The sequence below is a fragment of the Canis lupus genome, chromosome 19 (assembly GCF_048164855.1).
Source record: "Canis lupus baileyi chromosome 19, mCanLup2.hap1, whole genome shotgun sequence".
NCBI classification, from domain to species: domain Eukaryota; kingdom Metazoa; phylum Chordata; class Mammalia; order Carnivora; family Canidae; genus Canis; species Canis lupus.
In genome coordinates this window covers 52,597,322-52,612,551 of record NC_132856.1, presented here as the reverse complement: position 1 = coordinate 52,612,551, position 15,230 = coordinate 52,597,322, and the positions used below count along the sequence as shown (strand labels likewise).

The 15,230-nt window shown below is 55.7% G+C and overlaps 2 protein-coding genes and 2 non-coding genes across 6 annotated transcripts; 3 read left to right on the top strand and 1 right to left on the bottom strand.

Annotated features, from left to right (window-relative positions):
• Window positions 1-103: 103 nt before the first annotated feature.
• Window positions 104-6,991, top strand: P2RY11 (purinergic receptor P2Y11). Of its 2 annotated transcripts, XM_072787348.1 has the most exons (13): window positions 104-226; window positions 326-496; window positions 985-1,086; window positions 1,284-1,334; window positions 1,439-1,609; window positions 2,273-2,349; window positions 2,544-2,651; window positions 2,754-2,877; window positions 2,976-3,054; window positions 3,156-3,285; window positions 3,362-3,528; window positions 3,611-3,697; window positions 5,600-6,988. In XM_072787348.1, exons 1-13 carry the CDS (start codon window positions 209-211, stop codon window positions 6,691-6,693), a joined length of 2,379 nt encoding a protein of 792 aa, XP_072643449.1. In that variant the 5' UTR covers window positions 104-208; the 3' UTR covers window positions 6,694-6,988. The 2 variants fall into 2 exon arrangements, with proteins under 2 accessions (XP_072643449.1, XP_072643448.1); XM_072787347.1 differs by lacking the exons at window positions 104-226; window positions 326-496; window positions 985-1,086; ... (7 more) ...; window positions 3,362-3,528; window positions 3,611-3,697 and adding an exon at window positions 4,290-4,410 and having other exon boundaries at window positions 5,600-6,991.
• On the top strand, window positions 1,134-1,220 carry LOC140611481 (small nucleolar RNA SNORD105). The gene has a single exon (XR_012012635.1). It is a non-coding gene; the product is annotated as a small nucleolar RNA SNORD105 (small nucleolar RNA).
• LOC140611485 (small nucleolar RNA U105B) lies at window positions 2,391-2,470 on the top strand. The gene has a single exon (XR_012012639.1). It is a non-coding gene; the product is annotated as a small nucleolar RNA U105B (small nucleolar RNA).
• EIF3G (eukaryotic translation initiation factor 3 subunit G) lies at window positions 6,986-11,573 on the bottom strand. Of its 2 annotated transcripts, XM_072787349.1 has the most exons (11): window positions 11,462-11,573; window positions 11,301-11,347; window positions 10,767-10,850; window positions 10,574-10,662; window positions 10,385-10,444; window positions 8,965-9,069; window positions 8,689-8,878; window positions 7,826-7,933; window positions 7,591-7,727; window positions 7,398-7,504; window positions 6,986-7,114 (listed from the first exon to the last, which is right to left on the bottom strand). In XM_072787349.1, exons 1-11 carry the CDS (start codon window positions 11,479-11,481, stop codon window positions 7,099-7,101), a joined length of 963 nt encoding a protein of 320 aa, XP_072643450.1. In that variant the 5' UTR covers window positions 11,482-11,573; the 3' UTR covers window positions 6,986-7,098. The 2 variants fall into 2 exon arrangements, with proteins under 2 accessions (XP_072643450.1, XP_072643451.1); XM_072787350.1 differs by lacking the exon at window positions 8,965-9,069.
• Window positions 11,574-15,230: the final 3,657 nt, after the last annotated feature.

Here is a 15,230-nt window from a genome sequence, read left to right as displayed (position 1 = left end):
AGCCCCTCCCGGTTGCCGTAGAAACAAGCACCAGGTGTCTCCATAGCAACTCCTCCAAGGAGTGCTGCCCGCCGCCACCTGGTGCGCATGCCCGCCCGGTGACGCCGCCGCGCGTGCCGCCTCACGTGACCTCCTCGCCGGCGCCGGAAGTGAGCGGCGCGGCGCCGGAAGCAGCAGGCGGAAGGGTGCAGCTGGAGGGCCCGGCGGCATGGGGCAGTCCGGGCGGGTGAGGCGCTGCGGCCGGGACTGGGGGGCGAGGCGCGAGGGGGCCGAGGGGACGGTGGGGGGGGCCGTGGCGTTGACCGCTCTCCTTTCGCCCCCGCAGTCCCGGCACCAGAAGCGTGCGCGCGCCCAGGCGCAGCTCCGCAACCTCGAGGCCTACGCCGCGCAGCCGCACTCGTTCGTGTTCGCTCGGGGCCGCGCGGGTCGCGGCGTCCGGCAGCTCAGCCTGGATCTGCGCCGGGTCATGGAGCCGCTGACCGCCACCCGCCTGCAGGTCTGCGTCACCCGGCGCGCCTCCGTCAGCCATGGGCCCTGTCTTGGCGGCCGCGGAGTGGCTCCAGTCTCCTTGGCTCGAGAAAGGGACCCTTACGGGGAGCAGCGTCCCTGCGGCTCAGGGATTTGTGGGGCAGCAGCGAGAGCGCGCGCAGATGAACGCACTCCGCTGGGGGCTTGGCTGCACGCCTAGGGCTGGTGGTTAGGGGCCTCGAGCTAGCAAAGCTAGGGTGGAAACTTGGCCTCTCTCAAAGGCCTGGAGGAAGCTAGTTAACGTCTCAGGGATCAGTCGCCTCATCTGCAGATTGGGCGATGCAGTGTTCAACGGATAAATTCAAGCCTGATTAGCTTTAGAGGTCGGGAGCGTTTCACTCTCTTCTCTTTCTTGGAGAAATTAAATGCAAGAAAGGTCATAACAGCCTCAGCTTGTAGTCTTTGCTCAAGAGGAGATGTTCATGATCCATCCTATTTGTTTTTTGCAATTCCCAGATACGAAAGAAAAACACCCTGAAGGATTGTGTGGCAGTGGCCGGGCCTCTTGGGGTCACCCATTTCCTGATCTTGAGTAAAACAGAAACGAACATCTACTTTGTGAGTTAATACCTGGGAAGCCCTGATTTTCTCCCTGACCTCCTGCTCTCCCAGCTCTCATGATGAACCCATATGCCTCTGAGCTGCCATGATTCTGGCTTCAAAGTAAACGCTCTGAAGAGATGGAGCAGAGGTTCCCACTCCCTGCCCCCCCTAGCTGGATGCCTCCACTCTTCACCAACTCTTTTTTTCTGTAGAAGCTGATGCGCCTCCCAGGAGGCCCCACCTTGACCTTCCGGATCAACAAGGTATGGATTGGAGATGGTAGGGGGGGTGTTGGGTAGGGGATGGGTTTGGGGTGGTGCCGACCACATGTGGCTGCCAGGCACCCACTTCCCACCCTGTCCTGCAGTATACGTTAGTGCGAGATGTAGTCTCCTCGTTGCGCCGACACCGCATGCATGAACAGCAGTTTGCCCACCCACCTCTCCTGGTGCTCAACAGTTTCGGCCCCCATGGCATGCACGTGAAGCTCATGGCCACCATGTTCCAGAACCTGTTTCCCTCCATCAATGTGCATAAGGTGGGATGGGCCTGGTGTGGTGGGAGATGAGGGTGGACGGGGCATCTGGGACAATAGGTACCACACATAGGCCCTTGGGTTGTTTGTTCAGTCCTCACCTCTTGGCACTGAGGCTGAGAGCTCCGGGTTCTGAGGTCCAGTTTCACTCATGTGTTCTGTGATTCTAGGGTAAGAGGCTCTTTTAGGAGTTGCATTACTCAAAAAAAAAAAAAAAGGAGTTGCATTACTCTTTGGAGGACAGAAAATGATGCTGATGGTCCTTTATTTCTGAAGTGTGGCAGGTGTTGTGACTCCATTTTGTAGACAGAGAGACAGGCAGACAGAAGTGAATTGTAGTTTGATGTCAGTTACAGGGAGCAGGACTGGATATTTTAACTTGTCTGGCTCCAGAGCCCCAGCTCCTAACCCCCAGCACTAGCAGGTCTCAAATTAGGCTGTTAGGTGCCAATCATCGGGGAGTCTGGTGTAGACCGCTTCAGTGGGCCTAAGAACCAGGATTTCTAGCCAGTGCCTGAACCAGCCCATGAGTCCCCACAGTGCTAGCAGCACCCCACACCCCCTTGCTGGGAGATTTCTGGAGTATAGCCGTGGGCTTGGTGTGGCTCCACACAGGGAAGTCTGTGGGTGGTTCATGTGGTGCTTTGCCCCACCTCTTCCTTCCAGGTGAACCTAAACACCATCAAGCGCTGCCTTCTCATCAACTACAATCCCGACTCCCAGGAGCTAGATTTCCGTCATTAGTGAGTATTGGGAGGTGGTGGGGGTGGAGGAGGGGTGACTTTCATGTGCGGCTGATGACAGTGTTCCAGCTGAGGGTCTGTGATTGCTCAGTCTCAAAGTAAACGCTCTGACGCACTGTGGGAATGGGTAGGCAGAGCTGACCTCCTCCAGTCTCACAACTTCTAACACCCTTCTCACGCCCTGGTTCCTGCAGTAGCATCAAAGTTGTTCCAGTGGGTGCAAGTCGAGGGATGAAGAAGCTTCTGCAGGAGAAGTTTCCCAACATGAGCCGTCTGCAGGACATCAGCGAGCTGTTGGCTACGTAAGGAGTGCACTGGGTGGGAGATCACTGAAGTCCTGGGTACCCTGGAGCTGTTTTAGGAGCCTGAGATCCCCCGCTGACCTTGGTGTGTCCTCTGCACAGGGGCGCTGGGCTGTCCGAGAGTGAGGCAGAGCCTGATGGTGAGCACAACATCACTGAGCTGCCCCAGGCTGTCGCAGGGCGTGGCAACATGCGGGCACAGCAAAGCGCTGTGCGGCTCACAGAGGTGAGGCCCAGCCCTGGGGCAGGCCCAGTGGCAGAAGTGACTCCTCTGGCAGCCCCCAGCTCTGAGGAAGAACTGACTTTTTGCCCTTGTTTCTCCAGATTGGGCCTCGGATGACGCTACAGCTCATCAAGATCCAGGAGGGTGTGGGAGAGGGGAACGTGCTGTTCCACAGTTTCGGTGAGGATGGGGCTGGGGAACCATGGGCTGGAGGTCTAAGGCCCTTGCAGGTGGGTCTCAAAATACACTTGGGTCTCGGTGACCTGTGTCATCTTCCTCAGTGCACAAGACCGAGGAGGAGCTGCAGGCCATCCTGGCAGCCAAGGAGGAGAAGCTGCGGCTGAAGGCCCAGAGGCAGGACCAGCAGGCTCAGAACGTCCAGCGCAAGCGGGAGCAGCGAGAGGCACACAAGTGTGTGGCCGTGGGCTGTGTGGGTGAGGCAGGGTTGCAGGTGCAGGCTGCCCCCCTCACTGGCACCCCTTTCCAGGAAGAAGAGCCTGGCAGGCATGAAGCGGACGCGGGCAGAGGCCAGTGGGGATAGCGATGCTGAGGACCCTGGTGCCCCCCCGGAGACAGAGGGGGCTGGCCAGCAGGAGGAAGAGGAGGACGAAGCTGAGTATTTCCGCCAGGCAGTGGGAGAGGAGCCCGATGAGGGTATGTGGCAGGGGATTACTGCAGCCAGGCACCTTGGGCTTGTCTTTGCCCTGGTGGCCTCGACACAGTCTCTTCCCCACAGACATGTTCCCGAAAGCAGCCAAACGCGGACAGTTCACCGGGCCCCCAGGCAAGAAGCCACGAGGAAAAGAGCGGAGGCCAGATGGAGGCACTTACCACAGGCCTTCAAAGGCCAAGGGCAAGCCCCAGCGGGACCAGGCCAAGCTGGGACGGAGAGGAGCTGTCCGGGACCGCAGGCGAGGCCAAGCTCGACCACCTAAGAAAGTAGTCTGAGGCCAAGCTGGAGCAGCGGATGGAATACCCCAAATTGGGGCCCAAAGACCTGCTTTGGACTTCCACCTGGGTCTCCAGGAGCAGCCCTTGGTTTCCTTTCATAAAGGAGCAGTTTCCCCGACCTAAGTCTGAGTCTGTATTTGGAACGGGGAGATCTCGAGTCCTGTGGTGCAAAGCCCAGAGAGGCTCGGGAATTGGACTGGGTTCTGCCCCTAACCTAGTGTCCCTTCCCCCATGCTGAGTAGTGGAAGTGCAGGGCCGCTTTCACAGGTGAAGGTGCTGGGCAGAACTGGTCCTGGGCCTCCCCAGCACCCCCGCCCAGGGTTACTTGCAAGCCTGTAACTGGTTGGCCCTGGAGAGCGAGATGTGAAGAGGAAGGAAACCCCAGGGTGGCGGCGAGGGCGGGGGAGTGAGGCAGCCGAGGCCTGTACAGGCTGTGGGTGGGGCTGCTGGTGGGAGGGAAGGAGGGTGGAGCTGCAGGGAAGGGAGGGGCGAGCCAGTGCTGGTAACACTGGGCTCTGGGACTAGCACAGCGTGGGCCGTGAACCTAGAGGCAGGGCGTGCGGGCCATGGCCGCCACCACTTCAGGTGAGGAGCGAACGCTGCTGGGTCGGTTGGGCCAGGCAGGTGTCCTGGGCCCTGTGGTTCAGCTCAGGACCGAGGGGGCTGGCTCCGAGGAGGTGGAGGGGAGTGAGTTAATCGTGTCTGGACGGGGACTTCCTCCCAGAGCAGAGATGGGATGGGGAGGCAGAAGTGTGGTCAGGGAAGCAGTCTGGGGCGGGGGAAGGGCACGGGCATCTGGAGCCTGCTGGCAGACCGGGCGCAGGCAGTCCACCTGAAGCCGAGGCGGAGTTGGTACAGAGAAGGGGGTCCGTGCAGATCTGCTCTTGCACACTGCTGCGTCCCAGGCCTTACTCTGGGCACCAGGACACCAGCGGCAGGGCACTCCCTGCCCTCAGGAGATGTTCTCTTGGAGATGGACACACAGGCTTTGCAGAATAAGGGGACTGGGTGGCCTCGTGCTGTTAGAGGGGTCAGAATGGGCCTCTCAGGGCCGGAGACCAGGAGGAGGTCGAGTGGGGGCTGGTGACTCAGGGAAAGAGAATGTGCAAAGGCCCTGAGGCGGAATGTGCCTTAAGGAACAGCCAGAAAGCCGGTGTGGGAAGGACTGTAGGGAGTGAGTCACAGCCTGAAAGGAGAGTGAGCGGGTGAGAGGCAGGGTTCCCTCCTGGGGCCCCTCTGGGAGTCATGAACATTGCCCTTTTCTGCCAGCGAGGAGGGAGGTGCGAGGGCAAGGAATGCGACCTGACTCTGGGCACCGACCTGACTCTGGGCACCGTCTGGGAGGAGAAGAGATATGGGGGGTGAAGTCGGGAGCTGGGAGGCCTTGCCTCTGATGGTGCTGAGGAAGTGATGGTTTCTGAAAGTTGCAGCAGGGGACTCCCCTTCATGAACCCCCACCCCACCCATTCCGGGTTGTCACTGCTGGGTTATATGCATCCTGTGAAGGCAGTGATCCCCTTCCCCCATCTTCCTGAGGGTTCAAGGACGCAGACAAGCCTAGTAATTACCACAGGAAAGCACTCTGCGCTTCTGACCTTTCTGGGCCGGATTTCGCACCCTAGAGTTGCTGTGGCTGGTGCCCCCTCCCGGGCTCAGAAAGGACAGGAGCATGTGCCCCCAGAGGGCGCCTGTGACCAGGCACAGAGTAGATGCTCTGAAGGTCTCGAGCCATGTGAGGAGGAACTGCGCTCACTTGGGGACCGTCTGCCCACAGGTGCTCTGACCTGCTCAGCCAACTTCTCAGTAGAAATTGACCGTGAGTTCAGCCGTTTCCAGGCAGCCTTTCTGTGCCCCATGCTGGTAGTTGAGTTCCTGGTGGCTGTGGCCAGCAACGGCCTGGCCTTCTACCGCTTTGTGACGCGGGAGCAGCGCCCGTGGCACCCCGCCGTGGTCTTCTCAGCCCAGCTGGCCATCAGCGACCTGCTCTATGCCCTGACGCTGCTCCCGCTGGCCGCCTACTTCTACCCGCCCAAGAACTGGCAGTACGGGGAGTTCGCGTGCCGCCTGGAGCGCTTCCTCTTCACCTGCAACCTGCTGGGCAGCGTCATCTTCGTCACCTGCATCAGCCTAAACCGCTACCTGGGCATCGTCCACCCCTTCTTCACCCGCAGCAGCTGGCGGCCCAAGCACGCCTGGGCCGTCAGTGCCGCTGGCTGGGCACTGGCAGCCCTGTTGGCTGCACCCACGCTCAGCTTCTCGCACCTGAAAAGGCCACAGAGGGAAGGCAGCTGTGTCACAGAGAGGCCTGAGGCCTGCACCAAGTGCCTGGGGATGGCAGATGACCTCCGCCTCGAGGCCTACAGAGCCTACACCTTGGTGCTGGCGGTCCTGGGCTGCGGCGTGCCGCTGCTGCTCACCCTGACAGCCTACAGTGCCCTCGGATGGGCCGTGCTGCGCAGCCACGGCATGACTGCTGCCGAGAAGCTGCGTGTGGCAGCGCTGGTGGCCAGCAGCCTGGCCCTCTATGCCAGTTCCTATGTGCCCTACTACATCACACAGGTGCTCAACGTGCAAGCTCGGCAGCGATGGAGGGCCCGCTGCCCAGGCTTTGCCAGCTTGAATGAGGCCAAGGCAGCAGTGGATCAAATGACCTATAGGACCCACCAGATAATGCGGGGCCTCATGCCTCTGGCCATCTGCATCCACCCACTGCTTTATATGGCTGTGGCACCCAGCCTGGGGTGCTGCCACCAGAGCTGCTGCAGCTGCAGCAATAGCCAAATGCCAGAGGACACGGGGAACTCTGGCCAAGTCCTGCCCCTCAATGTTACAGCAACCCCCCCAAAACGTGGAGCCCTAGTCCCCTGAGCTAAGCCCATGACCTGGCTTATTTTGAGCCACTTCCTCACCACAAGGCATTGAGACCAGCAGCAGAATGGGGGCCAAGAGCACAAGAGGCTCCTGGCCCTGAGCCACTAACAAGCCCTGAACTGCCAAAGGCCCCAAACCACCACTTCTTCCCCTACACAAAGACCTGTTCGGGGACCAGCAAGTGCCAGGCCACAGTGGCAGGAACTTCTGCCTACAGCACTGATCCTAAAGAGGGCTGGCCCCTCTAGCCAAAGAGTGGGTGACATCTGTGAATAAACGAGACAACATATGACAACAGGAGCCTTTTTATTGCCAAGAGCCCCCTGCTTTCGGGAGCTACCTCCTAAGGCCATGGGGTCCTGGGGCCGGGGCCAGACAGCAGCAGCAAACATGGCAACTGGCTTAGTTGGTTGATGGCCTAAGAGAGAGAGACAGGTGATGAGGATACCAAGTGTGAGGGCTCCAGAACCCAAAGGGCATTCCAAGACCCTTTGCCACATACAACTGGGGTCTCTGACAATGCAGGAGGGCAGAGCCCACACATGGCCAGATGGGTAGAAGGCCCCCCCTCAAAAAAAAGACCTTAAATAACCTGTACCTCAGAAGAGGCTTGGGGACTATTAAACTAACGTGGGGCCCACAGTCAACCTGAGTGTGGGATGCGAAGAGGTGGGGAGAGGCAGGGGTGTGACAGGTCTTACTTGGCCCACTCAACGTTGAGGATGAGGTGGTCGTATCCAAAGCCAGACACCCCAGCAATGGCTCGTGCGGCATCCTCACGGCGGTGGAAGCTGATGAAGGCAAAACCCTGGAGGAGTGGGGGTAGAGTCAGAGGCCCTTAGGGCACAACTAGGACAGGTGACCCCATCACCCATCCCCACAGCCACCGCCCACCTTGGACTGGCCAGTGGTCTTGTCCTTTGCCAAGTAGATGCGAGAGATGGAGCCAAAGGGTCGGAAGAGTTCCTGTAAGTCAGTCTCACGAGTGTCCTCTGACAGGTTGGTGACACGGATAGTGGCATTGTCGTCGGCTACACAGGCAAGGAGCGACAGCTTGTAGAGGACAGCCCTAACCAGGCCCTGAATGAAGGATGACCATGGGACTAAGAGGTGCCCACCCGCCACTCACCTCTGCGGTTGGGCTGCATGGACTCGCCACGGCGGCTGGCCCCATCCCGCAGGCTCGGTGGCACATACTTCCCCGTCTTGTTCTGGGCAGCCTGCACGGGCTCCAGCTCTGCAGACCAAAGCAGCTGGGTCAGGCCTCACCCTGGCACAGGTGAGGGACAGATCCACCCCAGGGCGCTGGCAGCTCTGGCCCTGACCCAGCCCAGGCACCGTCTATCAAGCCACAGGTATCTGGTTTGTTCCACTGGCCGCCAGGACATGAAGGTCACATCTGGCAAGTCAGAGCAAGATCCCACTGGCAGCCCCAGGGCTGAGAGCTAGAAGAACACAGGAACATGCAGGGGCAGCCCCCGGGCCCCACACTCATGGCAGCTAACAAATGTGCTGCACACCGAATCACAGCTGTAAAACTTGCAGAGTCAACCCACTATCAGCAAATCACACTGAAGGACATGGACACAGGCTGCAGTCACATGTGCGAGTCTGCGCGTGTGCGTGCACACACCCACGCACACAGGCCATGGTCCCCTCTGTGGCAAACAAGGCACACTCCAGTCTGATCACAGAGTCTGCAGCAGAATCACAGCTCCAAGTCTCAAGCACACGCAGCCAGACCCATAAAGGAACGGTTCGCCAGCCCAACACGGAACAACGGTGGTGTTACCAGCAGTCTTGGCACCACCCCGCTGGTCTCGCACACTCACACAGACCACAGCCTGGCAGCGCTGGTGCCAGTGAGAGAGGACAACTTCTGATGCGGACAGCCCCGTTCACAGCAGCGGGTGGAGACCGAGGACACTCCCAGAGGTGCACGCAACCCGCCCCACCCCGTGGTCCGCCAAGCCAAATCCCAGGCCCAGGCACCTCCGGGCAGCTTCTCCTTCTCGCCGGTGGACAGGCCCAGCTGCTCAGCCAGCTCCTTCTGCATGGGCCCCAGCGTGTCCTTGTAGGGGCAGCGGGTAGTCCAGTGGTCGCCCTTGCAGATGCGGCAGGACACGATTTTCTGGCCCTTGAGCTTGTTCATCGGGTCCTCCTCTTCCTGGCAGTTCAGATCCTGGGGGGGGGTGGCAGTCAGAGCAGGGTTGCCACACCCTGGCCACCACCATCACAGCCACCGGCCCAGACCCTTGCCCAACTCACCTCTTTGCTAGTGATGAATGTCATGGACACGTCGTCACTGACTGTGGTGGTGGCCACGTTGGGCCCTGGTGGGTCAAACTCCGAGTTCCCAAACTTCTTCCAGTTCTGGGCTCGGGGCGGGATGGGGGACTTGTAAGGGCAAGTGGGACCCCCACCACCACTCGACCTACAAAAGCCCTCCCTTCAGGGTGTTTCAGCCTTGAACCACATTCTTCTCCCTCCCCCAAGTCTCCCAAAAGTGGTGACAACGACAGTTCCCATTTCCTAGCGTGTACCACTCCTGGCATGTGCTAGCCGCTAGCTTCAGGCCAGCTCCAGGAGGTGGGGACGGCTCTCAGCCCAAGTTCCAGAGGAGAGAACCAAGGCCCAGGGGGAAACAGTCACACAGTTAACCATTCCTGAGGCACCCATGACAGGAGGTGGGCCAGCTCCCATAAGGAAGTGACGCCCAGGGGTCACCCAGACTGTGAGGGGCCTTGAGATAGTTAAAAAACCTAGGCTTAAAAAAAAAAAAAAAAAAAAAAAACCTAGGCTTGGGCAGCCCGGGTGGCTCAGCGGTTTAGCACCGCCTTCAGCCCAGGGCGTGATCCTGGAGACCTGGGATGGAGTCCCACATTGGGCTTCCTGCACGGAGCCTGCTTCTCCCTCTGCCTATATCTCTGCCTCAGTCTCTCTCTGTGTCTTTCATGAATAAATAAAATCTTTAAAAAAAAAAAAAAACCTAGGCTTCAGCTTTCTTCCCCACCTTTTTAAGATTTTTATCTATTTATTCATGAGAGAGTGAGACAGAGAGAGAGAGACGCAGAGACACAGGCAGAGGGAGAAGCAGGCTCCGTGCAGGGAGCCCGACGTGGAACTCGATCCCAGGACTCCAGGATCACACCCTGGGTGGAAGGCAGGCGATAAATCGCTGAGCCACCCAGGGATCCCAGCTTCCTCCCCTTTAAAATGGAGACCTCAAATGTTCCCCACCTCCCAGGACGGCTAGGGGTAGCAAATGAGAAAACACTTCCTGCAAAACACTTGCCATTGAGGTCTGGCACAGAGGAAGTCCACCGAAAATTGTGCCAATGCTATTTACAGCTATCACTTCTTCCTAAGCATGTAGCCCAGTTAAACAGGAGCTGCTATGACCGCCTGAGGGGAGGGCTTGGCTCTGTTCCTTCTGGTAAACAAGTAAACAAGCTGAGCGGAGTTAATCTAAACCACCCAACTTCTGCACCCTGGACTTTTCAGGGTCCCAACAGAGCACAAACACCCCTCAACCTTAAACCCCCTTGATCCAACAGAATAGAGACAGAGTTGAACCCCACTTCTAAAAATAAAGGTATCAGATCAAAACGCTGTCAACAAAAAGGATTCCTAATTCCTCCAAGCCAGCCCTGGGAGAGCCTCTAAGACAAGAGGAGAAGCGTCTCACCTTCCTCCTTGCAACAGCCTTGGAGGCCTTCCGCGTCTCAATTCTGAAGGTGCGGACGATCTGTGGAGGGGAGGGGAGAGGCTCCGAATTCCTGTGTTTCAAGGCTCTGGAGCTAATCAACCCAACCTACCCAACACACACACCATCCCCTCCGGGCCAAGGGGCCCCCAACTCCTCCCCCAGCCTCACCTTGAACTTCTTGCCATCCTCATCTATCTTGTACTCTGTCACTGTCTTGATGTTCCCATTGATGACCTCCTTGGGAGGCGGCAGTGGAGCTGGGAGAGAGAAGAGGGGAAGTAACTGAGCCTTGGGTGATGGAGGGGGAGGGGAATGCTGCTGGGGAGAGGGAGCCCCGAGTGGAGCTGAGGGCGTCACTCACCTCCCGGCACTAACTCAGGTTCTGGGCTGGTGTCGCCAGTGGCCAGAGGGATCCCCTTGAGGAGCTCGCTGGTGACACATTTGTCTAGGAAGGGGAGTGTGGGTAGGAGGGGTGAGCTGGAGGGGCGAGGGCTCCCAAGCTAAAATGAAGGGACTTCTGGGATGACGCCCACACCAGGGGCCTAGACGGCAGGGCCAAGGGCTTAGGCCTGGGGACCAAGTGCCCTGGGCTAGCCGTGCCAGGCCGTGGCGCTGGCTGAGTAATCTCGCGCAATGGCAAGGATGAAAGCGAGGGGCAGCCCATAAAGACATCCGGCGCTCGCACCCAAGCAGGAGGCTGGCTGTTACAGCTTCCTCCCCGGAGCAGCTGTGAGGCTTGGGCGGTGGCAAGGGAGCGGGGGGACCGGCCAGCCGGACACTTGGAAGTGGCGACAGGCTGGCGGGAGGCGGGAGGCGCGGGGGGAGATGCGGCACCGGACGGCGGTGCCCGGCTCGGCGCAGGCGCCCGTGACCCGGGGCGACCCGGCGTACTCACCGTCCTCGCCCTCCTCCTCCACCTGGTCGGCCCAGCTGGGCTTCGAACTGCAAGGGCAAGGTGGCGGAGGGGAAGGCTGGGTCAGCGAGGCCAGGCCCCGAGGAGCGCCCCCACGGCCCCCAAGCCGCCTCCCAGGCTTCGCTCCGCGACCCTCGACTCACTCAAAATCTCCGGTCGGCATTTCAAAACCTCCTCCACGCAGCACAAGTCCCGGGCCAGAGACCGGAAGTGGGGGGAGGACGAGACTTCCTGCGCCGCGGCCCAGAGCAGCCCGGCAGCAGCGCCCACAGCGCCCCCTGCGGCCGGAGGCGGAGGCGCCGGCCGTGGCACCTCCCTTCGTTCATTCCATTCATTTCACCTTTTATATGTTGGCAAGTTGAACACCGATAAAAAATAAATTTATTTTTAAAAAATCACCAACAGGGATCCCTGGGTGGCGCAGCGGTTTGGCGCCTGCCTTTGACCCGGGGCGTGATCCCGGAGACCCGGGATCGAACCCCACATCGGGTTCCCGGTCGGTGCATGGAGCCTGCTTCTCCCTCGGCCTGTGTCTCGGCCTCTCTCTCTCTCTCTCTGTGACTATCATAAAAAAAAAAAAAAAAAAAAAAAAAAAAAAAATCACCAACAGGGATCCCTGGGTGGCGCAGCGGTTTGGCGCCTGCCTTTGGCCCGGGGCGTGATCCCGGAGACCCGGGATCGAGTCCCACGTCGGGCTCCTGGTGCATGGAGCCTGCTTCTCCCTCTGCCTGTGTGTGTGTGTGTGTGTGTGTGTGTGTGTGTGTGTGTGTGTGTGACTATCATAAATAAATAAAAAATTTTAAAAAAATCACCAACAAAGGAGAAAAATCAGTTTGAGCTAAGATTTTGCCACACCAGCATTCCATGCCAGTTGGCAATGGAGCAACGTGCACAAAACTGCGAGCGGACTATGACTCAGAAGTATCAAGACCAAGATATCAGTTGAATATAAAGGTGACTTGTGCACATTTTCAAATATGAGAGAATGTATGGAAGGACCCTATTAAAAGAATAAGGACAGTGCTTAATGATGAAGTCTAATTAACTCATAGATGAATAATAATACATAAACCAGAAATAGAAAAATGTGAGTATAGTGAATAGTGCTGAACAATGAATCCATTTATAACTAGAATGAACGCTAAACAATTAGGAGGTCATGAGCACAGAACAGAATGTAAATGTTATGAAAATGGGCAAAGTGAAAAATAATACAAATATCAAAAATAAGATTTGGGAAGGGGACTAGCTAGTCCAGATTCAAGAATTAAGAGGACCTTCTCGGGATCCCTGGGTGGCTCAGCGGTTTGGCGCCTGCCTTCGGCCCAGGGCGTGATCCTGGGGCCCCGGGATGAGTCCCGCATCAGGCTCCCTGCATGGAGCCTGCTTCTCCCTCTGCCTGTGTCTCTGTGTCTCTCATGAATAAATAAAATCTTAAAAAAAAAAAAAAGATGACCTTCTCCTATTCTAATTTTATGCCAGAGAGCAGAAGTAATTCCTCTCTGGAGCCCAAAACCTTAAATGATCTCTACATGTTTTATATACAAAGTAGCAGTCCATGAACAATAGGACTAAATGAATGGAACCCCAGTTAAAAAGAAAAAAGAAAAAGAAAGAAAAGGAACAGACACATAAATGATCCAGTTTTTAGAAAAAAAAATTTAAAGGTACTAATAACACTAAAGCTCACTTCTCGAGAGCTTATTGTAGGCCAGGCACTGTGAGGGGGAAATTATAATTTTCTGAAGAAATTGTATGGTGGCAGGTGGTGAAGAATCCAGGCTGGACTTCCCGGTCTGGGAAGAGTTTTCCTGATTCAAATGATCAAGATGTCAGAGGGCCCCTCTGCCCCTCTTCCTCCTTTCTTTTGCAACATTCTTGGCTCTCTGATATAATCCTTCCCACTCACTTGTTTATTGTCCAGCCGTCCCTGTAGGGTATTATTCTCAGTGGGAGCCTCGTGGCTCCCAAGGGGGCTAAAATGAATTCTTGGGTAGCAAAACACCTTGAATATTATTACAATGGCTGGTGGCTCTCCAAAAGCAACTCTCCTAGACAAAATCTTATGCCTAAGTATTTACTTTCTATCATTAGGGAGAAATTAAATGTAACTGGATTGAAATTAGATGTATTTTTTTAAAGATTTATTTATTTATTTATTTATTTATTTATTTATTTGAGACACAGAGAATGAGAGAGAGAGAGACAGAGATACAGGCAGAGGGAGAAGCAGGCTCCTTGCAGGGAGCCCGACGCGGACTCGATCCCAGATCTCCAGGATCACACCCCAGGCTGCAGGCAGCGCTAAACCGCTAAGCCACTGGGGCTGCCCTGAAATTAAATTTAAAGAGGGGCACCTGGGTGGCTCAGTCGATTGAGCTTCTGCCTTCAGGTCAGGTCATGATTTCAGGGTTCTGGGACTGAACCCCGCGTCGGGCTCCCTGCTCAGCAGAGTCGCCTCTCCCTCTGCCCCTCCCCTGCTCCTTCTCTCTCTCTCTCTCTCTCTCTCATAGATAAATAAAATCTTTAAAAGCTTTTTAAAATTAAAAATAATTCCACTTTTCTCCTTTAGAGGGGCAATAATGTAAAAAGGTTGAGAATCTGAGGATCCCTGGGTGGCTCAGCGGTTTGGCGCCTGCCTTTGGCCCAGGGCAGGCCCAGGGTGTGATCCTGGAGACCCGGCATCAGGGCGTGATCCTGGAGGCCCCGGGATCAGAGTCCCACATCAGCCTCTCCGCAGGGAGCCTGCTTCTCCCTCTGCCTGTGTCTCTGCCTCTCTCTCTCTCTCTCTCTGTGTGACTATCATAAAATAAATTGATATGACTATCATATCATAAATTAAAAACAAAAAACAAAAAAATTTTGATATTATCCAGTGCTGGTGAAGATGTAGAGAAAGAAACACTTGCACATATATTAATGCATGAAATTTTGTGAACTTTTCGGATGGAAATTTGACATACTCTAAAAGTTAAAATGAACATATGAATTTTGTTTTATGGTGGCATAGACATTTATCAGTTTCAGGTGTACAACATAGTGATCCAACAATGCAGTGTTCACCACAAGAAATATCGTCATGGGGCACCTGGGGGGCTCAGTGGTTGAGCGTCTACCTTTGGCTCAGGTCGTGATCCAGGGGCCCTGGGATCGAGTCCCGCATCAGGCTCCCTGAGGGGAGTCTGCTTCTCCCTCTGCCTCTGTCTCTGCCTCTGTCTCTGCCTCTCTCTCTCTCTGTCTCTCATGAATAGATAAATAAAATCTTTATTAAAAAAAAGTGCAGTCACCACCTGCCACCATACAAAGTTATTACAATATCATTGATTATTCCCTATGTTGTAGTTTTCACCACCAAGATGTGGTTATAACTGGAAGTTTGTACCTCTTCATCTGATTCACTCATACCTGTTTTCCTTTGAGCAAGCTAGTAATTCCACCTGTGAGAAAAACTTATAAATGTGAAGATGCAAGAATAAATGTACAGTATTGTTCATGAAAGCAATAGGTTAAATAGATTATGGTACACTAAGCCACAATCTATGTAATTAAGGAAGTAGATCCATTTGTGGTTATGTTTAAAATATATACATATATCTTCAAGATACTAGGAGGAAGCAAGATGTAAAAAGGCATAGGTTATAGGGACCAATTCGTATAAATATTTAATAACACATATATGTAGATATATGCAAACTATTTTCTGAAAAGAAATATCAAACTCGGTGCTCCTGGGTGGCTCAGTCGGTTAAGTGTCTGCCTTTGACTCTGATCATGAACTCACGGTCCTGGGATCGAGCCCAGGGATCCTGCTCAGCAGAGAGTCAGCTTCTCCCTCTCCCTCTACCCCTTCCTCCCACTCATTCTCTCCCTCAAATAAATAAAATCTTTTAAAAAAATAAAATAAAATAAAAT